Raw genomic sequence first — 24808 nt, forward strand, 5'->3', positions numbered from 1 at the left:
AGAACGTGAATAAATCTACAAATCAGGTAATTTGCTTACCGGTGTCATGATGGTGCTGGTCGTCGTCATGGTGGAGATCTAATCTCAAAGTCGAATCGGCAGGGAAGTTTGAGAATGAGAGTTACGATTTGCTTAAAGATTATTTGGGATGTTCAGTTTGGTTTTGAGAATGATGGGGAATTTGGGTTTTGGGGAAAAAGTGGGCGGGGAAGTTTCTTTATTTTAGATGATTAAATTAAATTTTTGGGAAAATAATTTTAGGGGGTAAAATTAGGAGGGAACTTCAATAATTTTCAATGAAAGCATCAATTAGAATTAGGAGTAAAATCCACTCAGGTTTGGTGAAATTTCACTTTTAATTTCTAACTTTTTAAAATTACATTCTTAGTCCATGTGGTTTGGTAAGTTGTTACTTGGATAGTCCCTAAAGTAGATGGAGGTTAGTTTTTTTGGTTAAGTGGGTGTGAAATGACAAGGACTATCCGAGTAACAACTTGTCAAACCACAGGAACTATCCGACTAACAACTTGTCAAACCACAGGGACTATCCGAGTAACAACTTGTCAAACCACAGGGACTAGGGACTATCTGAGTAACAACTTGTCAAACCACGTGGACTATCCGAGTAACCTTCATCCGCTTTAGGGACTATCTGAGTAACAATTTGTCAAACCACAGGGACTAAGAGTGTAATTCTGAAAATTTGGGAATTAAAGGTGAAATTTCACCAAACCACAGGGACTATCCGTACTTTTTACTCTAGAATTAGGGAAAAGAGTTATGAATTTACAACTAATTTCTTTTAACATATAACATAATTTAATATTATAATCTACTTTTTTTTTAATGACTGGATTTTATTAAACACCCAAAATCATATACATAGTGTACGACATCTAGCAAATTACTAGAGCACCTTCCCCCACAATTTGCCCATCTTACAACAGTAATTGTTTAAACCCAAAAACTTACTCACTTACACCCCACACCCTAACAGTAGACAAGATAAAAACATTTAGGGTAGAGAATTATGATGGGAAAAGAAATTTAGGGGTGAAAATAATTACTGATACAGGAGAGAAACCAAAATTTTTCAAAGGGTTTCAAGTTTTAAGGTGGGAAAATTTTAATGGCATATATAAAATATATAAAGTGCCGTTAAAAACTTAAAACAGTGGCTTAATAGCTAAATGCCACTAAAAGTGTGTGCTAACAAAGTATGACATACCTAAAGTGCCACTAAAAGCTAAAATTAGTGACACAAAAGTTAAGTGCCATTAAAAGTGTGTGCCACTAAATGGCATTTTTTTTTGTAGTGATTGATCGTAAGAGTTCTTGACAATCAAAGGCCATGTTTGCCTAAGTCTCTTACATCACTTGGTGAAGACAAGTGTCTAGTGTAATACTTTTTATTTTTAATCTTTTGCACTTTTTATTTGGTTTTGTATTAATGACTTTAATAACTAGTTTCTTATGTTAAAGGTGATTCTTCCTTATCATTTGTCCGTGGTGTCTTAACATTATTTTACTGTCTATATAAAATAAAAGATTTTCACCATTCATATCTCCACGGTCTATATGGAGGTATGATGGCTACCTGGTCGGAGGTTAAGGGAACGGTTTGGTAAGAGTCTTGCCCTTGTTGAGCGTTTAGAGGTCCTGCAAGGGACCTGGGTCAAATTTAGTAGGGTCTCCTTCAATACCCAAAGGTATTGGATGACGGGGATCCAAACTCTTTGACCCCCTCATAAGTTAAACTACTATTAATACTATAACCCGGCTACTTAGGACTGTATCCCTGCTGACTCAGACTACTTAGTCGAGGGTAACTTCACCTTCAAAAGATGGGCCTACCATAATTTGCATTAATAACTTAATTAATTATCTTTCAATAATCCGACCCTTTAGGATTGTATCCCTGCTAACTCAAACTACTGGGTTGAGGGTAACGTCACCTTCAAAAGAGGGGCCTACTACAATAACTAAGATAATCTCTTAAACAAGTGCAAAAGTGCGAAAATAATCAAAGGTTACACTATACACGAGTCGGATCCAAGTGATTCATCTTGTCTATCTGTTTTATTTTTATTTTTATTTTTCAGCATTTAGTTAGTTTTATTTTCTTAGTTTTAAAATCTTTTCTAACATTTTGATTTGATTAGACGTTGAGGATAAACCGGTACTAAAAGCTCTTGTGTCCTTGGACGACCTCGGTATCTTACCAACACTATACTACGTCCACGATGGGTGCACTTGCCCATATGTGTGTGTAGTGTTAGTAAATATCGTGTTTTATAAATTTAAAACTTGGCTAAAAAGTTTAAAAAGGGTTTAAAATATATACCTAAAAATATACACACTAACACGCATCAATAGTTCATATGCATAAGTAGGCATTAAAAAAAAGACTAAACGTACATTAGTAATTATTACGGAAAAATTAAGAATCTAAGTGGTTTAAATTGTTCCCAAACCTTCCGGGTCGTAACACTGCTTGATCCATCACCTCTGGCCTAGAATAATTATGCCAACAAGATCAATAACTACAAATTATCTATCATACATTAGTAATTATTACGGAAAAATTAAGTGTTTCATGTACCTGTTGGTAGAACCGATTATGTAAACGCCCTTGCGTTGATCAGCTCCGGTCTAGCTCTATCAATAACTTCAAAAATATAAAGAATCTTCATATATCGGATACAAAAAGATGATGGTCATAAAAACTTTAAAAATATTAAACTATTGATTCACATTACCTGATTCAAAAGCCGTTCCACAACCCAGCCTCCTTCCCTTCCACGCTTGGTTTTGACAAAAATTGTGGGTCAAACCCAGCCTTGTAGTAAAAAGTTTTGGTCGCATTTGATCCTCTCAACAGCTTCATTAAAAGTAGTCCAGTGCAAGACCCAATCACCAAATTCTCTGAAGCAAACATCAGCATATGCAATGTAGTCTTTCCTGCATATGCAAAATAGTAACCCATTACGTGACTTTATCATATTTCATAGTAGTTATGAAACAAAAGTTTTTGTTATAACTGATATTAGACAATTATGGTAAAATACTTGGGATCAGTCTGGACCAAGAGATGGAAAATCTAAAAGCTTCTAAACCTGTGTCTGCCATAATTTCAATGTCGTCCTGCATATTTTAAGTTAGACTCGAGCAAAATATATTGAAGTTTGGATGCACTCTAGTAAACTAGCAGTTATTCAAACTTATTGCGTATATTGAAGTTGGGATGTTCTAAAAATAGCTCAAGCCGAGTCAAGTCAAGCCGAGTTTGAGCTTTGGGTTTTACTCGCGAGCCGAGCTCGAGCTCGAGCCTAGTCAAGCTCGGGCTCGGACGACTCGTCAACATTAGATGTGATAGATTGTAATAACAGGACAGCGTGAATGGCACTCTTTTTTACCATTTGATGTAACAACCTTTGACTTAGTCACCATTGACCTGCAAATCCAGTGTACATATCATAAAGCATAAAGTACTACCCGGTATAAAATCTAAAACAGTCAAGACACATGTCTTTTTGTAATGCTCTAAGGTCGTTAAACTTACAGCAAACAATTATACAAATTCAAGAGATTAAGCCACTTACAAAAACACTAAATTTGAGTGAAAATTAGAGTGAATGTCGCCAAAGTTTAGCCTTTTGAAGTCTTCTACAAATAACTGATCATCGCCTTGATGTCACCCAACATAGATTGGAACAAACCTGGAGATATCTAACAAGGTTTGATCCGAAATGGTAATGACTAGTTTGAAAAAAGTTAAGTACTTATAGTTGGTGTTGTATCTTGCACAATTCAGGCATCCATATCAATGCAAATAAAAAAATACAGTTAAATATAAAATCACTGACATAATGTATATGTGACAGATTCAACTCATTGGCTAATCGACTCATAACACTAAGCTAGTGATTTTTTTTTTTGTAGATCATGTTTGTCAAACTAATTAATATGTAATGAAGTCATTACATATTGCTATGATGTTTACCATGAAAGGGTTGAAATTAGGGGTTTACACGAGCCGAGCTATTCGCGAGCAACTAGAGCTCAGCTCGGGACACGCTTAAACGAGCTCAAGTCCGAGCCCAAGCTTAAAATCAAACTCATTTAGTAAACGAGCCTCAGCCCAGCTTTCGCTTATCCAGCTTGATCCGGCTCGCAAGCTTAAACAAGCTCACTGTTTATATAACTTTTAATTAATATATTAAACATATATTTTAAATAATAATAACTAATATTTAAAAATTATGAAAAAAATAACTAAATTATATATAATAATAATTATAATTAATATAAATTAACTAATAGGTAATACAAATAAACAAGCCAAGCCTGAGTCGCGCGTGCTCGAGCTTGAAACACTACCTAAGAGCTGAGCTCAAGCTCGAGTTTTCATAAGTTAAACGAGATCGAGCTTAATCGAGTTAGGGCTAGGCTCATTTGCACCCCTAGTTGAAACTGTGGAAAAAAGAAATCTTTATAAAAAGTAGTAATAAGCAAGATTTATTTGAACACAACATATTACTCACACTAATTTGTTGATATTAAATTGAAAATCTGTTAATAAAAATCCACATATAATACATACAAATCTGAGTATGATTATAAACACGTTAGCCATTCTAAAACAACGTAGGCATTAGAGATTCAGGGTAATATCTCACTTAGAAATTTTATCATACATTGTGGCGTGCATTGGTCAACCAAGCAAACAAATAAACTAATCCCTGTTAGTTCAGCCCCAAATAACAATCAATAAACAAAGTTCAAAAGAAAAAAAAAATCAAATCTACAAAAAAATTCCAAAAAAGGTCACCTAGATTTAGTGATTGGCTCGTGATGGAAGCTGTTGCTCTACTAGGTTTGGTTGCCTTTGCTCAAATGTACCTAATATATAATTTAGATAAAATGGAATAAGTTAAGAACACTTAAGATGTTTTTGAACTCCTTCAAATCAAATTACCTGTAGACTAAGCAGGTTTAGCATAACCGATGGTTTGAGTGGGTGAGGCAGCGTTGAACTTGAATGAAGAAGAAGTTGAATGAGGAAGAAGGGGGAATTGAATGAGTAAGATGAAAGTAATTGAAAGAGATAAGGTTTTGGTGGTTGTTATGTGCAGCGATTCTTGAAAGTTTATAAGATGGTGTTCACAGACAACACCGTCTAAAGGATGCAGAAATTAGTATAAGACGGTGTTTAAGCATTAGACGGGGTTTTTTTGAATTTTATTGAATATTTATAAGACGGTGTTCAGAGACAACACCGTCTAAAGGTTGGAGAAATAAGTATAAGACGTTGTTTAAGCATTAGACGGTGTTCTTCTGAATTTTATAGAATATTTTACTTAAAAGAGCTTAACGTTTTTATTGGTATTGGTTTTAAGACGGTGTTATTACTTTAACACCGTCTAAAACAAATCCTTGACACCGTCTGTCTAATGCTACATTTTGTAGTAGTGTCTTACGCGAAACTCTTTATCTTACCATAAACACTTATTTATTATTATTATTATTTATTCTTCCTACACACTTACATTAAAAATAGAAGGTTGGATATGAGTCTCTAAATATAGACGTGTACTTTAGTATCTATTAAATTTTCTCTATTATAAAGATTTAAATATAGTGATGTTTTTGTTGTTTTCTCGAGTGAATTGCAAGAATTGTCCTTTATCTTTATGCCTCTTTGCAGGCGGTGTCCTTTATGTTTAAAATTGACGAGTTTTGTCCTTTATGTTTAAAAATCAAGCACGTTTTACCCTTTGGGCCTAACCCAGTTAGTTTTTTTCGTTAAATCTTGTCATGTGCCTTGCACATAAGGGCAATTTTGTCATTTTAACGAAGCAGGGACTAACTATGTAAATAACTTAAAAAAAGTTTAGCAAAAAAAAGTTATATATATAAACATACAAAAAAAAAAAAAAAAAAAAAAAAACTCTGTTCTTTCATTCTCCCTCTTCTCACCTCTCCTTCTCTCCCACTACATCCATAACCACCGGATTCACCGGCGACCCCCACAACCACCGCCACCTGAAAGCCCAACTTTATCGGATCTAACCATCTTCCGGATCTCGGATCTTACCTTTAAAAGAACACTCTTCCAGCTGCCGCCATTGCTACCGTTGCTAGAGCTTTTATTAAACTCCAGATCTGGTCCAAACACGGGTTTTCTAGGAAGTATCCACCCCCATCCCCAGTCCCACCAGTTTCGAATCGAAGTGGATGCGGATTCACCCATTGTGAGCACTAGTGCAATAACTCTAGCTGCAGAGTGTGTCAGGATGATTTTGAAGATTGATGACATTGTTACAGTGAGGTAGATCGATACACGATCATCAATTGTTTGGAGATTTTTGGTATGTTTATCTATCATGGTTTTGTTTCGGTTCAATTTTGTTTCGATGTCTTTTTCAAGGATCTATGTTATCTTACATTTTGGATTGGAAACTTTTTGGATTAATAATTCTGAATCTTTAAATCTTTTTTATTGTTTTATTGTTGACAGTTAATGTATTAAATCACTAAGGTATGATATAAATAGATTAACAGGTCGAATTTAACATGATTTAATTTAATGACTTAATGGTAGTGAGGTACTACACTTACCGATTTAATGGATTTAATGGATTTAATGGGTTTTCGTTCAAGGTGGTGGTGGTGGTGGTGGAAGGTGGTGGTAAACAGGGGAGAGAGAATAGTATTATATATATATTACATAATTAGTCCCTGTAAAGGTGAAATGACAAAAATATCCTCATATGCAAGGCACATGATCAGATTTAGCAAAAAAAATTAACTGAGTTAGGCTCAAAGGATAAAACGTGCTTGATTTTTAAACATAAAGGACAAAACTCGTCAATTCTAAACATAAAGGACACCGCCTGCAAAGAGGCATAAAAATAAAGGACAATTCTTGCAATTCACTCTTGTTTTCTCTATTTATTACTTTATGTTATATAAAAAATGTATTAATATAGCGACTCTAATTTAAATGTTACAAAAATGTATATAGACGCTTAACTTAAAGTTATTTTAAAACTAGAGCATATACTCAAAACATATTGCTGAGCTTATTTTATAAGAAAAATAGAGAGTTTAAGATAAAAAATAATATCATTTTAAAATTTTAAAGAATGAGAGTGGAATGGGAAGTGAAAATGACCCGGTTCAAAGGGGCCATGGTCCTTATTTAACCCTCGTTGATGTCATCTAGGGTAGGGTTTTTAGTTTACTTACAGCACCCAAAATCCAAATGCTCTGATTCATGGGTTCATAACTGCTGAAAGCCAAAAGATACCATGGCGTTTGATTTCTACATCAACACAATCTTCGTCTGTGTTCACGACGTTTTCCTAAGCTTTAGATTCGAAAATACTTTACAAAGCAGTTTATGCCGGAAATCGAGAAAGCAATCACATGATTTCAACACTGCGATTGTTTCTGGTACGTGGTATCTGTCCCTTTTGTTAATTTGATTAAGCAGTGTATACTAATCTTAATTGCATCGTAATTTTGGCTTAGTATGTAAATTAGATTCGATTCATGCCTTAATTAGCTTAAAATCACGTACTGTATTTCAGTAGTTATAGAACAGGATTAGTCCAAAAATCCCAAATTTCAAGTGTGAGCAAAAACCAAAGGTTGACTATAAATAGTTAAATTCTCAGATTTGAAAGTTTCACAAAGTTCAAATCAGGAAATCCAAACAGGTTTTAAACTTTTTCAATGTATGTCTTTCTGTTTAGAAAAAAACTAAGAGGGTGTTTGGCTTGATGAATTATTTACAGAATTGGAATTTGATATCTGAGGGAGATGAAATTGAATTTTGAATTCAAGAATTCTTTAAGCTATTGTTCATCGTTCTTGACATTAGCTGGCTGCATCGGTTAATGTTCTTGTTATGTTGTTTATGAGAGTCAAAACCTATCGATAGGTGTTCCCTGCCCCTCAATTTTCTTCATTTGTTCTTCCATCTCTTAATGGAAACTTTATCTTTTAGTATTGATCACGAAACGTCACAAACTCTTATGTTTTGGATGTTTGACGCACAATATTTCTGTTGTTTCGAAAAGAGCAAACCGACATATGTAAATTTCTAGATTGTTTTCACTGCCGCACTTTTCAGTCTGCTCTAATTGTGGGTTTATTCTTCTGTCCACAGAAAACTCTGGTTAATCTGTAAGACAAGGCATATTCTAGATGTGTGGAACTAAGAAAAAGAAATTTCTAATCTCGGCTTATGTTTCTCTTGGTTTAAAAAAGCGGGAAGCGCACAAAAGCGATGAGGCCTAAAACCGATTTTTAAAAAGCGAAGCGCAAAAGCGGTGAGCTTTTCGTACGCGAAGCGCAAAGTGATTATATAATTTATTTTATATATCACATAAGTGTTTAGCATCAAATACCTATGATTTAGCTATAATTAAGCTTTATATATGTTTTAAAATGAAAAAACATAAATGTACAACATAAAAAGCCTGGTGTACAACACTCAGAAGCATAGAAACAACCCATGTACAAAAAGCGCGCGCCTCAGCTGCGCTTTATGTCGATTTTCCCCCTAAAAAGCACGCCTCAGCTGCGCTTCTTGTACACTCTACGCCTTATGTCACACAAGGCGATCTACTTTGCGCCTAGGTGCGCTTCGCGCTTAATCGCGCTAAGGCGCGCTTTTTTAAACCAAGATGTTTCTGAGATTAGTTTAAAATGGGTCATGGATTTCGATTCATTATTAGCGTATGTAGACACTAGTAGGTATGTACCTACCACACGTTATTTTATTGCATCCAAATTGTTAAATTTATATACTATCTATTTTTTCATTAGACAAGTTTTAACTCTTCTTGACCCATATTTTAAGTACACATGATTGATTGTTGGAATAAATTACATTTTTTTGCCAAAAGTTACATGTTTTAGTCGGAAATATGGTCGGAATTGTCTATTTCCATCCATCTATGCCCAATTTCTGGCCAACTAGGGCTGATTATGGCCGACTAGTCATTCACCTGTGACTACCGGCAAATTTGAAATTCCAAGTCAATATCCATATTGTTTTTAGACATGCTTTCGATACGTTATTCCATGTTAGACTTAATTTTCATAAATTAGTTAGTTTTTTAAGTCTAGCAAAGCTCCTTATTAAGTGTGTGTTATACATTTGGTAGTCTTCTTTTTAGAAATTATAGCGCACTGATAGATACTAGAAAATAAAGGGTTGTTTTATTGAAATAATAAGATAGTTGGCCCAATTCGAGAAGGCTAATCTTCGATACAAAACACTAATAATCAAAGCAAACAAGACATGAAAATTAGAACAGGAAATGTAATACTTAAATACAAAATAGAAGAGTTCCTATTCCTAAATTCTCAGCTCCTACAATAAGCATTTTGCCTTTCCTCTTAACTTTGACTGCCCTAACCTTTAGCCTCCCACTAATTCTGCCCCAAACTTTTGCTTCTGATTGACTAGCTCAATGAAACTAAACTGAGATCTGTTGGACCCAGATGGGTCGACCCACTGATACGGTAGAGTCTTATCAATACTTTCAGCCTGGAGAAACGACTTGTCCTCAAGTCGAAAAGGTGGAAACTTCCTTGGTAGCTTGTGTGTGTTTCCTAAATGGTTTTACCGCGAGATGGTGGAAGGTGGCAAAATTTTGAAGATTCTGTGGCAGTCCTTGCAACTTGTAATCTTTACCGTTGATGGTGAATGCCAGTGACATCTTGTTCTAATTGTCTTAAACCGTGTTTAGTGTGGCCAACCATTTAATACCAAGAACTACATTGGCTCCCCTAATGCAAACGGGTAAAACTTTTGGATTATTTGAAGATTCGAGAGTTGCAGTGGGATATCCTTGCAAACCTGATTGCATCGGATTATCTCACTGTTCCTGATTTGCACATCCAAAGGAGTGACAAATTGGGTAATGAGTTTTACCTCGCTAACTAACTTTTTTGAAATGAATATATGTGTTGAACCACTATCAACCAAAATTAAAACTTCAGTTTTATTCAAAATACCATGAAGTTTCATAGTCGATGTAAGTGATTGTGACAACCATGACGAAACTAGGTACACCCTAACTGTGCCAAAACCCTAAGTGTGCTCAAAAACCCTAATTTTGTTTAAACCCAAAATTACACGTACAACTTACACGATTCACGAAACGATACTAATCACGACTTGGATGAATCCGAGGGTACGTTATGAGTAACACATGATCAATAATGGCAAACAGTGCGATACGGGTGCCTAAGAGTATAGAAAACAGGTTAAACGCAAGCTTACTTTTTAATAGTGCGTAAACCGGATAAGTATGATTTAAACACCAACGAAAGTGTCGTAAGTGATTCTAGGGAGACAAGATTACTTAGACATAAGATTTAGACCTAACATAAGATTTGAAGCCTTAACAGATAGGTGACACGTTATACAAAGCAGCTCCTAGTTAGCGAAACGCCTTTGATTTTAACGCAACCGGAAACAACCAAACATGCATTGTACAGGCAGTCAAGTCTAAAAACACTTATATAACACTAATATAATGTATTTTAAGTCAAAATATCAAAGCCTTCATGTTTTCGTTGTCGGTGGGTTCGTTTTTCAAAAACATAAAAAACTGCGCGAAAAACGCGCGGAAAAGATTCTACCGAACCCGGGGCGCGTTTAAGACTCGAAAACTGGGCAGTTAATATCGGCGCTATCTCGGTGATATAGTGGTGCTATATCGGTTATCGGTCTTGGCACATAATATCGGTTCAGAATATCGGTAGAAATCGAGAATATCGGCGATATTTACCGAGATATCGCCGATATTTTGATATTCTTATCTCGGTCATCTCGGTGAGAAAATCGGTAGGCCAGATTTTATGTTTTTCTTTATGGGCTGCCAACAAAATACAAAGCCCAGTTCTTTTATGCTTTTTTGGCCCATATATTATAACCTCTATCACACTTCGAACACTTAACACGACAACATGATGATGTCTTCTGAACCCTAATCGTCCCTCCCAAGCTCCTGTGCTTCAATCGGATTTTAGTGTTTTAAGTTATGAACTTATGATGAACAAATGAAGAATCGGGTGCCTTGGTTGATCTTGATGAACACTTCTTTATTTTGCTATTAATATTATATAGGTTCTAGACTTCTAGACATGAATAAGCATGATATTATAAATTACCGATATCCCACCGATATCTCACCGCGATAAACGATATCTCAGATATCAGTCCTTGACCGATAACCGATATGTTTCTGCATTAACTGCATAGCTCAAAAATGAACCTAAACGTTAAACGCCGCTTACATTCATCCACAACCACCCTGAACCGCCTTTGACCAAGTCAAAGGGGGCCCTAGAAGGTTCCGATCGGACAACATGATATGTATACACATATATATATATATATACACATATATGTATATATATCGATCTTTCATTTTTATGTAACTTTCACTTAATTTTACACCTTTTTTACACACACAACCTAATTCCAGCAGAATTTCACCCATTTCAAGCTCTAATTTGAAGGTATAGCATGGATTCACAAGTGTTTTCATATCCTTTAATGATTAAAAGTGTAAATTTCATGATTTGAAGGTATAGCATGAATTTCACTCATTTCAAGCTCTAATTTGAAGGTTGGTACACATTACTACTGGATTGAAATACACAAGGAGAATTTCGAGAAAGCAGTAGAAAAGGTGTTGGCAAGCTTCCCAGAAAGGGAGGAAGTAAAAATTTTTGTAGAAAGTTACAAGGAAAAGCTCAAAAAGCTTTTCAATAAAAAAGAAGATGAAACAACACCGCCAACACCACAAACAACAACAAATGATCAACCTCTTGAAATAGCTGTACCAAAAGAAACTGAAGCTCAAACACCTATGCAAAAGGTTGATGTCGATGGAACAAGAGACAAAAGCAAGTCAAATCAGATAGTATCGAGTCAACCGAGTTTCAATTTAGGAATAAGCCCTATACAAGTTCCATTTGAAGAAGTGGATGCTGAAAAGCAAAATGCGGAGGATGTAAAGGAAAGACTGCATAGAATCAAACATCCAACATATGCATCCAAATCTCCGTATTTAGTAAGAGTAGTTGATATTTGCAAACCATTAACCAAAGATGAGTTGAAGATCTGGGATTATTTGATGGAAGGTTCAGAAAAACAATTCTCAGCATTTTATCAGTTCTAAAATACGCCAGATTGAATATTTTATATCAAGTTTTAACATCACATTGTGAAACTTTGGATATTGGATTCAAGAAGACAACCCTAAAAAGGAATGTGATGGTGATATGAAAAAAGATGCATGCACATTATGTCTGGAAACAATGGAGATTGAAACTGATTTTGGGTATGCATAATCAATTTTAGTCAATTTTGATTATTTGAATATGTGATTATATTAGTTTACATTAAAGCTATATGTATACTTTTTTGATGTATATGTTATGGCAGGGATGATGTGTTCAAGTGTGCTTCTGGAATTGTAACAAAAAAAGTTTTTGTTAAGATCTTTAGTACCAGGTCAGACATTGCTAAGCAATGTCATAGACTGCTGGACTGCAGTTTTGAATCATGATGAAGAATTTCGAAGCCCAGGTTCAGATAAGAGACTTTTTTGTGATACAAATGTAATGGTAAGTTAAACGTTTTTACTCGTTTTGTATAACATTAGCTTAAACAAAGAAAAATAGTTAGAGAGTAATTACCATCAAGTATGTATCATGTGAATGTAGTTGTTGTATAGCATATACTCCATGCGTAACTGAGAATTTACACATGTGTAAAATAGAATGTTGACTGAGAATTTACACATGTAAAATAGAATTTTTATTCGTTTATAGTCTACTTGGTATTTCTCTGAATTCAACGTGTATTTCTGTGAATAAAACGAGTTACGAGTTTTTCTGTGAATCGAACGAGTTTATCTAAAATATGTGATTTGAAGTTGTGAATCTGATAACATGCATACTATTTGGATTTGATTGTAGCTATTTATGAACATGCATACTATTAGGATTTGATTGTAGCTATTTATGATAAATATCTTGTTTCAAATTTATGATTAATATTTAAGTTCAATATATTTGAACGATACTCATTTGTGTTTTATCTCTAATAATGAATACAGATTCCTGTCATGTAGTTTTTGTTTGATGAAAGAAGTAGTTAGGGCTTTAATTGAATTAGTTTATGATTTTTCCGAATACTCAATGTTAGATCTTTGGTTCAGATGCGTTTCTGATTTGTTTTTGTGAATCGAACGGATATTTATGTGAACAGAATTACTTTTTTCTGATTTGTCAAAGATATAAATAATAAAACTTACAAATTCTCTTTGTTGAAACAGAAACACATGTTTGTAGCCTACCTAAAAGCAATGGGTAAAGCAAAATGGAAATAAATGAAATCTGTGAAACCTCAAAAACTGAAGCTGGATTGGGCAACAAAGAAAAACAACATTGACTGTGGAGTATTTGTTATGAGACATATGGAGACATACAAGGAAAGCAGCGTCAAGAACTGGGAATGTGGATTCAAAACAGAAAAAAAGCAAGAAACAAGACGCACAAATTAAAATTAGCTTGCTTAGACAAAAATACGCTGCAAAGATTTTGCTTTCGAAAGCAAATCTTCACAGAGAATTTGTGATCCAGAAAACATGTTGATATTTTGAAGCGTTTGTTTTTAGGTTATGAGTCATACCAAACCACTTTCTTTGGCTATGTTGATTTTTTTAGGTTTCTAAACCGTAGGAATCCAGTACCCCCTATACTAGTTGAACCGATAGTTTTGAAGATTTAGTGACTTGTTGATGATTTGTAAGTGTACTTGAACTGATAATTTTGAGGATTTTGTTGAACTGATAGTTTTGAAGATTAGTGACTTGATGATTAGGAAGGTCTTTGTTATACAGTCTTTTAATGTCGGTGCCAGTTTGTACCCAGTTTAGATAACAACAAAGGGATGTATTTTTTATTTATAAAAAATCAGAAGCTAAAACCCCTGGTGGGCTTTTGGCCCGACCTGTTTTAACAGGTTACTACAAAAGCTCCCATTATAAAGAAAGACCATACGACCCGTATACAAATTACACTAGCCCGAATGAAACCATTCTATGCCCTGATTCATATCAAAGCATGTACTTATAAATGCTTTATGGGTTGTACCTTAACAAAGAGGTTCTTCGGGTCGGGGCAGTTTTCGCTTTCGGGTTCATTCGGGCTATTCGGTTTTTAGAAAAGCATTGGAGTCTTTTGAGCCGGGATATCCGGACCGGTAGTTTGAATCCGGTTGTTACCGACCCGTCTGTGAAAGAATCCGTGATGAAGATGTTGAAACCCGACCCGAATCTTGTGGATTATATCGAGCTCAAGTGCTCGAAGAAATCGTGGCAAGGGATTATTACTAGATTATGGCCAAATACAAAGTATGTTGATGTTATTGTGATTGGGTCAATGGCTCAGTATATACCAATTCTTGATTATTATAGTAATGGGCTCCCTCTTGTGTACACAATGTATGCATCTTTCGAGTGTTATTTTGGGGTCAATTTGAACCCACTTTGTAGCCCTAGTGAGGTTGCTTACACAATTATACCCACCATGGCTTACTTTGAGTTCCTTCACCGCCAGCGGTGCCACCATGGAAAGTGAAAAGGGAAATTCGCAACTGGTCAATCTTGCAGACGTTAAACCCGGTGAAGAATATGAGCTTGTGGTCACAACTTATGCTGGTTCATTTCTGTTAGCCGAGTTTATTATCTACTATATTTGATATTATTATTATTATTATTATTATTATCATTAGTTCGAATATTATGAAAGTTATTGACGTTTTATTATTATTTAAATTGTAGATCTTTATAGATGTAGAGTTGGTCACTTTCTTAAAGTTGTTGGATTCAAGAACAAAGCTCCTCAATTCAGTTTCATTTGTAGAAAGAATGTGGCATTAAGTATGGATTCTGACAAAACCGACGAAGTCGAGCTACATAAAGCAGTCGAGAATGCGGTTAACCACTTGGTCCCGTTTAGTGCACCGGACCTGACGTTCGGTTTAACTCGATAATCGCATTTGATATGAACTCGGGAAACGTTGTTTGGTCTCAACAACTTGGTAGTTATGATATATTCTATGTTGCATGTTTGGTTCCCAATAATCCTGATTGTGCACCTGGACCTAACCTAGATGCTGACTTTGGGGAGGCGCCAATGCTGCTAACGATCACATCAAACAGAAGGTTGCGTGATATTTTCGTGGCTGTACAAAGAGTGGCTTTGCGTGGGCACTTGATCGTAATAATGGTGAAATTGTTTGGTTCAAAGTAAGGAAAATAACTTCAAAGTTTACCTTTGCGACCAATTATTTAGCGGGTTATGCTAAACGTATTTTTTTTGTTGTAGCTAGCGGGACCGGGAAGTAATGAAGGAGGAGGGATATGGGGTGCAACTATAGATGGAAAGAGGGTATACACCAACATAGCCAATGGTGCGCATATGCCGTTCACGCTCGCACCATCTAACCGGACCACAAACCGCAGGTGGTTGGGTGGCTTTTGATGCAAACACTGGTCAGATTCTGTGGACCACAGCTGGCCCAAGCAACGACTCGGCTGAAGGACCAGTGTCGGTAACTAGGGGTGTCGTGTTTGCGGGCCATGTGGGCGGACAACCGGAAATATTGCAGGCAGGTTGTAGCCGCCACTTGAACCATTGCTCATTGCGAAGTAGGGATTGGATTCCGTCATTCTTGGTCTCTTTGAGCCGATCCCGTACCCATCTCATAACCCCCCGCTCCCATACATCCCCCCTCCCCTATATAACCCAACTTTACAACCACCAAGGTTGTGACTTTTGTGTGCCTTCTGTTTTGTGTTGTAGGCACTGTATGAACTAGTATTTGTAAAAAGAAACTTACACATATGTAAAACCCCTTAACATATGTAAATCATAAACAAAAAAAGTCAAACTAAACACTTACACATGTGTATAACAGAAACTTACACATGTGTGTATTAAAATACTGAAATATAAAAATATAAAAACTCTAAAATCCAACATCAAAACTAAAAGAAAATAAAACAAAAACTTCATTCACCATCACTATCTTCGTGGCTATCTTCATCGCTATCTTCATTCATATCTTCATCGATATCTTCATCATTATCTTCGTCACTGTGACTTTGTTTACGTTTTTGATTTTTTTGTAGGACAGTTACGAGAATCATGGTAGGCACGTTTTCCACACAATTTGCAATTCCTTTTTGTAGGATCGTGTGATGACCCGAACGAGTCGTTCAGAGGCTTTCTCCTTGGTTTCAGGTGCGGAATAACAAGAAACTAAGGTAGAAACAGCAGGCAAATCACTTTTAACTACTTGTTTATTGATTTCAAACGTTTACAGCTCAAATCTTGCACCGGCAGAACCTCGGCACGATTTCTCTCCAACGTTACAACTGAATTCGCTCATAGGGCTATATATAGGCATCTGGAATCGCTAATTGGGCTCTGGAACCGCTTATTGGACAGGCCCAATAAGCGGCCCATGCATATGTCATAAAAGCGGTCCTACTTATTGTCCCAAAAGCGATCCAACCATGCTTTGCCGTTCGAGCGGTCCAAACATGTTCGCTCGAGCGGTCCGAATCCTAATGGTCCTAAGAGCGATCCAACTTATCTAATTTGACTCTAAAAGCGGTCCAATCATCTTAAACCTATACAATTCACTATTTCTCGTATTTCGAGCCCAGATCTAACGTTCTAAGACAATGACTCGATACAAGACGTAATCAGCAGATGTAGTGCACCAACAGACTCCCCCTCAGATGTTGATGGAGTCGACTATCGAGTCACAACAATGCTGTCTTCAGTTCTTCAGTCTTGATCAGTCTTCGGGCTTCTCTCTCTTTATCAAACTATCTTCAGGAATTCCTTCCTGGAATCATATGCCTGGATCTTTCTCTGGCTCTAACTTTCGTCAGACTCCCCCTATCATCATGCTGGGATCTCTGTCTGGAAATCGTTATCACCATTGAAATCAACTCCTGGCTTTCTCTGTTTAAGCTCTCCTCTGGTTCTGATGTGTCTCCTGGCTATTCGTAGCAACAGGATCAGAAACCTGCAAAACTCAACCATACTATTACAAACTAATACAATTTGCAATTCAACTTAATGAATCAACAAATCATATAAGAAAAATTATGAAGATCAAACTGTAGGTTACCATTCAACTTATTCATCAAGTTAATGAACCAATTTTGGATTTCAAATCTTCACAATTTAACGCTCTCTCTCAAACCACAAGTTCAACATGTTTAGCACTTGAAATGTCAAATATCAGTTCTTCACACTCTGTTGTCGAAAATCTTTTTGTAGTTTTCAAATATCAAACAAAAATACAATATTTTTGGATTTTTGAATTTATAGAAAAACAGAAATGAACACTATTTTTGAGAGATTGTGCAAGAGGATCATATCGGTTTTTTGAGACATATCACCAACACCGTTGATCTTGATTAATCAGCAAATGTTAAAAACAAATTTACTTCTGATTATCAGTATTGTTGTCCACTTAAACCTCTACACAAATTTTCAATTGATTCAAGATACGTATTTAATGTTTTAGAACTTAGACTTATTTGAGTGTCCCACCTCTTGAATATACTCCCGTATCCAGATCCCAATATTCTGATTTACAGGTAAGTATAACTACAAATGATATCTGTATATAAATTAGGGGATAAATGCGAGAACTGAGGGATCTCAGGTCAGAACTTCCGTTCAGCAGAGAGATATCAGCTTCGACTTAGCAGTGGGTCCCCTTTAGAGGATCTTTTCAGCTACAACAACTGATCATCAATTTTATTGTCTAATCAGCTGAGGGCTTTATGCTATGTTTCAAGCATATGAAGAAAGTATTAGCCAGGGACTAGGTCAGAACTACCGTTCAGCAGAAGTCCCGGAATAATACCCCAGACATCAATTGAGTACAAGAACCTAGTATTCCAGAATAAGAAACCTTTCAAACGAGATTTCAGGGGTTACCTATATATCCAAGTAGTGTTCCCCACAAAATAAGTAAGTTTTGATTTTATGTTTATATCTCGAATACAATTTACTAACTGTGTGAAGCCTACTGACACATCATTAGTAAGACTTGTTTAAAACCAATTTTGTCTTTACAAATCTCTAGCATGCTGTGATAGTCCACCAATGTACTATCATCTCCTCTTTTTGCAACAAAACTCATTTTCATTTTTCAATTTTTAAATTTTTCAAAATTTTCTTACTCCCCCTAAAATCAAAATATGTTTCAATTTTGATTTTCTGAGGAAAAAAAATTGAAAACAAACTATACAAGAAACTTGACAACATTATGTGAATTTCCTCAATTCACCATTCTCGTGCAAAAACAATCAGAACTCCCCCTCACAACAAACTATTTTCCCATAATGATTTCAAAACACTTAAGTTTGTTTCAATCAAAATGGTTTTTCCGGAAAAATTAGTTTGTGTTCAAACCATTTGTAGGTTCGGGGTTATCTCATCATCTTGTTTTCTTCAAACATTTTAAAGATTTATCATTTCCAGTTTGATCATAAACCATCAGTAGAAAATCAAGTACAAATTAATGTCCCTGATTTACCACGTACGAGGCGAAAAATCACCAAAGTGAAATTTCTCAAGAAATGTGCCGATTCATGATCCACGATACCATCTTGGGATCTCCAGCAAGTCAGGTTTTTCTATTTAAACAATTTCACCCAAGCCTGACTGCCCTTGGGTGATTTTGAATTCTTGCTCAACAATGGTGGAAAGTTTTTCTCATCCATTGTTAAACTAGAATTCTCAACTTTTACCTTAACCAATGGCTCCTCTGGTTTTACCATACCAGAATCATTGCCTGCAGGTGGCTTGTCCGACTTTGATCTGTCAGATTCATCGCCGACCTTCTCCTTCTCCTTCTCCTCTTTTGTCCTCAGATTTGTATCTGATGAATTCTTTTTGCTCAACTTTGCAGATGAAGAAGTAGATTCATCAGAACTATTAATCTGTTTGTCCCGTGAACCCGAGGACAAAATCTTCTCGAGATATTCTCTCGCTTTCTTCCTCTTCTTCCTCAGTCGGTCTTTCTGCCCCTGAGAAAGTTTAACTTTCGTCTCTAGAACTTTCGGTTGTTGAACTTTTGGTTCTCGAACTTTTAGTTCTTCGGGCTTGACCTTGACTGGAATTCTTGCCACTTTCTGAGACATAACCCTTGATCTTCCCATTGATCTCCTCGGGCAATCTCGGGCAATATGACCTTTGATATTGCAGTTATAGCACCTCCTGGTCTCATATCTCCAGTACTGGCAATTAACAGCAATGTGTCCATGATAGCCGCAGCTGTAACACATTTTGTTATCGTACCAGTTATCACCGTTATACCAAACACTCAAGTCGTAACACTGTTTGGCCTGGTGATATTCCTTCCTCAACTTTGATGGATTTGACGTTTTAGCACTGTGGTCTGACCTGCACCACTTATTACCAACATTTTTTGAGTTTACATTTTTTATTTTTTGTAAATTTTGTTTTTGATTGGATGATCGATCCGATGAACTTTTATTATCTTTTTGTTTCTGTTCTGCTTTCTTCTTCAAAGGCTTTTGCTTAGAACATTCACCTTTTTCGGTCAATTGCAAAACAGTTTTCTGAAATTTTTCTTTCAAATTTAAAAACAATTTTTGTTTTTCTTTTTTAACATTTTCATCATCGGATGCATCATCACAATCTTCAACTTTGACAGAGTCAAAGTTTGTGACACAGTCACTTATTGGAACTGAATTGATCGGTTTTGGACAAGGAATATTCAACTTGTCAGATTTAGTCGCAAAACTGAACAATTTCTTTTCAAGTTCATCAATCTTGATCCTTGAACTCTTAGCTTCGTCTTCAAGCTTAGATATTCTTTCAAGATGAGACTTGATTGAATTTTCATTATCATTTTTCAAATTTTCAAGAACCGATTTTTCATTTTCCAAAACATTTATCTGTTCTTGAAGTTTCACTTCATTAGCTTTAAGATTTTTGTTCTCCAATTTTATCCAGAAATCTTCATTTTCAGATGATTTCTGTTTGCTTTCAAAGACCTTTTCATTTTCTTTCAAACCTTTGTTCTCTAATGTCAAACTGTTCACACTACCCAACAGTTTGCCATTTTCGACTTTCAACTTCTCACAAATACCCTGTAAGTCTAGAATCTGTTTTTCATCAGCTTTCTTCTTATTGTTCAACTTCTTGATCTCCAATGCTAAACTTTCTGCATCCTTCACAAGTTTGGCATTGACTGTCTTGAAGTTGTGACAATTTGAGCATACTGATGCAGACCTTGACGATTCATTCTTCACAGACTCTTTGACTTTTACCGCTTTTTCTTTCCTTTTCTCATCCTTGATCACCATCTGTTCTTCAATCCTTTTAATGAGTGGAGAGATTGTCAGTTGAGAAAATTCTCTAGAACATTTCAAGTTCAAGACATAATCTTCCCATTCTTCTTTCGGTAAAGCATTGATAAATTTTTCAACCCACTCTTCTGGTGCTTTTGTAATACCTAAATCAGACATTGAACTAACAAGATGTTTGTATCTCTTAATGACACCTCTTGTGCTTTCTCCTGGAAAACCTGAAAATGAATCAAATTCATTCTTCAATATTTTTATTCTATCAAGTGTTTCTTGAGTCCTGTTAACGATATTGAAATCCATGATTCGATAACACGTTTTTCAAACACTGTGACGAATAAGCGAACCAGGTGTGACGGAAAAGCGAACTAATCAGCAATCTGACACAAAAGCGGATCAGATGGGCTAAAAGAGCGGACCAGAGAATACTGTGTCAAATAAGCGATCCAGAAATGATCCGACCGAATGAGCGATCCTCGATTGATCGAATAAGCGGTTCAGAAATTGGTCCAAATAAGCGATTCAAGAAGTTGTCCGGATGAGCGATCCAACCGACCGAATGAGCGATCCTGATTCGTCCGGATAAGCGGTTCCTGATCTTTCGATTTGATCTTTCGAATGAGCGATCCTCAATCCGTCCGGATGAGCGGTTCCCACTTGTCCGAAAAAGCGGTCCAGAACTGTTCGGTCGAATGGTTCAGGCTATGTTCAAACGAGCGGTCCTCATTCAAATCCAATTTTGATCCACTTAGACTTCGAATTTTGATTTGAAACTTTCCAGGGTTTGTCACGGTATTATTTTGCACAATCTCTGAGATTTTGAACGAATTCCGACCGTGAAATCTTCCCGAATCATAAAAAGAAGGTGTAGAAGTAAGAAAAAGTGACTAAATCCAGCTGATTTCTGCAGAGAACCTCCACCTGAGCTCTGATACCAATTGTAGGATCGTGTGATGACCCGAACGAGTCGTTCAGAGGCTTTCTCCTTGGTTTCAGGTGCGGAATAACAAGAAACTAAGGTAGAAACAGCAGGCAAATCACTTTTAACTACTTGTTTATTGATTTCAAACGTTTACAGCTCAAATCTTGCACCGGCAGAACCTCGGCACGATTTCTCTCCAACGTTACAACTGAATTCGCTCATAGGGCTATATATAGGCATCTGGAATCGCTAATTGGGCTCTGGAACCGCTTATTGGACAGGCTCAATAAGCGGCCCATGCATATGTCATAAAAGCGGTCCTACTTATTGTCCCAAAAGCGATCCAACCATGCTTTGCCGTTCGAGCGGTCCAAACATGTTCGCTCGAGCGGTCCGAATCCTAATGGTCCTAAGAGCGATCCAACTTATCTAATTTGACTCTAAAAGCGGTCCAACCATCTTAAACCTATACAATTCACTATTTCTCGTATTTCGAGCCCAGATCTAACGTTCTAAGACAATGACTCGATACAAGACGTAATCAGCAGATGTAGTGCACCAACACTTTTTTTCTTCTTGCTCTTAACCTTGGCTTTCTCTCCTGGGCCAATCAAACAACGAGATTTCCCACATCCTTTATTCCTAATACCTTGGGGAACCACAAAATAAAAACTAGCAGGTTGTGATTCTCCAACCAATTCTTCAAAGACACCAACCCTATTCTTAGAACTTGGATCACTTGAGACCTCTTCAAAAATTTTGTTCTTAATAGCCTTGATTTGTTCCACAAACCAAGCAAGCTTTACTGAATCACCTTGTAATCAATCACCACATTGCTAAGCTAAATTCAGCGCCTCTGACCTAAGCTTAAAGCTTTTTGAGTTGTCAACACCATAACGGAATTCAATGTTGAACACTTTCTTAGGCAACGCATCTTTTTTCCACCTTAGTGCTATATACTTGTCAGGAATTTTGTTTATGCCTTGAAATCGGTATGCAGAAAAAACATGACGACATGGATATCCAATGCGTGTAAATGACATACATGAGCATGTAACTGAATTATCACTCAGATTGATCTTAACCTGCAAATATAATAACTTTCTCTATTATAACACATCGATAATGGTATATATCTATACAAATGAAGGATAAAGCAGAAATAAAAATATGAATTAAACAAAATTACCGTGTAATCACCAATAACGGTCCCTTTTTCAAAGGGAGAACCTGTATAATGTTCATAACCATCAACAAAATCAGGTCTACCACTCATACATGATAATAAGGCTTTAGATATCTCCTTTTGGACCTCATTAAAAATGCTTCTGGTGTATACAAGTGTTGCATGTGCTTCTATATGTAACAGAGTGGATAAGACGGGAGATGTTGAATCGGTTTTATGCTCAAAAACCCGTTGCCGATAGCGTTGACCATCAATTGCCATGTCAAAACACAACATAAACTGAACCAAAGTATTCGATGCGCTAGAGTATACCTTAAAAAGTGCGTTTGAACTTTCGCATCTAGACGTTTTCATTAAACAAAACATCAGTATGTCCCTAAAATAACATGGGACCCACTGATCTCTAATAGAAAACATATCACACAACCACTTGTGATGCTGCAAGTTGCAATCATTCATCGATAACTCCCATCGCTTCTCAAACGTGGCAGGAATGACAAAAACATTCCAGACCAACTTATGTATACGTACCCTCAAGTTGCTATTCTGTAACACATCACCATCAATCTGTAGACACAATTATTAAAAATAAAATACCATTATTACACACGTTTAATAAAAATGTAGAAACTAGAAAAACATAAATACACATGTGTAAAACTGACAAGATTAATTATTTTTAAATTAAATCTACATTTTGAGGAAGTTTATCCATAATATGCCACATACATAAACGATGGACAAATTCATTGAAAACTTTAGCTATGGCTTGCTTCATTGCCGGGTCTTGGTCGGTTAACACTAGCCTCGGTTGTTTACCTGAGAATTTAAAAAACAAAGTTACGCTATTCTTATGATGTAAAACATACACTTTGTGAAACAAAGTTACACATGTGTAAAATAGAAACACTTACCATGTGCTTCAAGAAATTGTTCCAACATCCATGTGAATGATTCAATAGTTTCATCATAAAGAAGAGTAGCCGCAAATGTTACGCAATTCTTATGGTGATCAACCCCCGTAAAAGGAACAAAAATCATATTATACCTACAACAATGATAAATAAAATATCAAAAAACTACACAAGTGAAAATGAAAAAAAAAAAACAAATTTTTACTGGTTAGTACTGTAGGTGACATCAAAAGCTAACACTTCGCCAAAAACTCTGTAATTGCACTTCATAACCTCATCTGCCCAAAATAAGGACCTAAGCTCACCACGACGAATTATGTAATGGCAATAGAAATTTTCTAAATTAACTTTACGTTTATCCATCATATTTACAACCATTTGAGCATCTCTTTTACCAATGAAAGCTCTTAAATCTTTGCTGAAATTTTATATTCTATCCTGGTACCACGGACGTTGTGTTGTCCCCCTTTCAAAACAGTTTGCATCTTAAAGGTACCTGACGGACCAACTTTAGCTAAACTTAGTCTATGAATGAAATCTTGGTCGCTAAATTCTAGTTGCCAGCCTCTTGTGTGTCAAATCCATGTTCTCAATTGAAACTGACGGGTGATTATGAGACTTAACATATTCATATAACCGTAAACCAGGATAACCCTTGAAAACTTTAGCCATTATTTTAGTTTTACAGTCTGAAACCTTGTAATTAGTGCTACGAGGCAACTTAGAAGATGAATTCAAAACCATTGAATCAACATTTTGGCAATTGGGCTTTCCTGATCTACTACAAACAATATACCTAAGTGTAACAGTGCCATCTGTTGATTTCTTACTTGTCGACAACCTAATATCAAATACAGCTTTCTCAGCATATGACTGATACATGGAAGCTGCATCTTCCTCTTTAGCAAATACCGTACCCAAAACAGGTCTATACGCTTCCATTACATTGGGTATCCAATATCTAGTGCCATTCGGTGAATCATAAAAAGTACTACGAACCGATTCCTGAAAATCCTGTATATATGGCTCTACAATAACATGAAGTAGAATATATGAAACATCGAATTATGATACGATAAAGACTTGGCATCAATAACACAAAGAATAGCACAAACAGTTACATGTGTGTAAATATGAACAAGATGAAAAGAAAGCCATCAGCAGTTACACATGTGTAAATCTGAACAGGATGCTTTTACACATGTCTGCTTTCAAGATCTTAAACAACCACACAAGCTATGACAACTCGTATTTTACAGCTTTTTGTTGTGTTCGATGTGACTTATATGTGCACTGCATGAATAATATATGTGTAGAT

General features: G+C 36.0%; 1 protein-coding gene, 2 long non-coding RNA genes and 1 pseudogene across 4 annotated transcripts; 2 read left to right on the top strand and 2 right to left on the bottom strand.

Moving 5' to 3' along the window:
- Positions 1-2315: 2315 nt before the first annotated feature.
- Positions 2316-5112, bottom strand: LOC110885424. The gene is made up of 6 exons (XR_004869519.1): positions 4979-5112; positions 3603-4902; positions 3069-3454; positions 2760-2961; positions 2603-2668; positions 2316-2513 (listed from the first exon to the last, which is right to left on the bottom strand). It is a non-coding gene; the product is annotated as an uncharacterized LOC110885424 (long non-coding RNA).
- A 2066-nt stretch (positions 5113-7178) lies between these two features.
- Positions 7179-13919, top strand: LOC110885427. 2 transcript variants are annotated; one of them, XR_004869520.1, is made up of 4 exons: positions 7179-7458; positions 11617-12374; positions 12479-12660; positions 13374-13919. It is a non-coding gene; the product is annotated as an uncharacterized LOC110885427 (long non-coding RNA). The 2 variants fall into 2 exon arrangements; XR_002562174.2 differs by having other exon boundaries at positions 11658-12374.
- A 4-nt stretch (positions 13920-13923) lies between these two features.
- On the top strand, positions 13924-15094 carry LOC110882181 (annotated as a pseudogene).
- Positions 15095-22226: 7132 nt separating this feature from the next.
- Positions 22227-24432, bottom strand: LOC110882182 (protein FAR1-RELATED SEQUENCE 5-like). The gene is made up of 5 exons (XM_022130263.1): positions 24095-24432; positions 23491-23624; positions 23271-23395; positions 22580-23143; positions 22227-22475 (listed from the first exon to the last, which is right to left on the bottom strand). Exons 1-5 carry the CDS (start codon positions 24430-24432, stop codon positions 22227-22229), a joined length of 1410 nt encoding a protein of 469 aa, XP_021985955.1.
- Between the last annotated feature and the right edge of the window lie 376 nt (positions 24433-24808).

Source organism: Helianthus annuus, chromosome 10 (genome assembly GCF_002127325.2).
Source record: "Helianthus annuus cultivar XRQ/B chromosome 10, HanXRQr2.0-SUNRISE, whole genome shotgun sequence".
NCBI classification, from domain to species: Eukaryota; Viridiplantae; Streptophyta; class Magnoliopsida; order Asterales; family Asteraceae; genus Helianthus; species Helianthus annuus.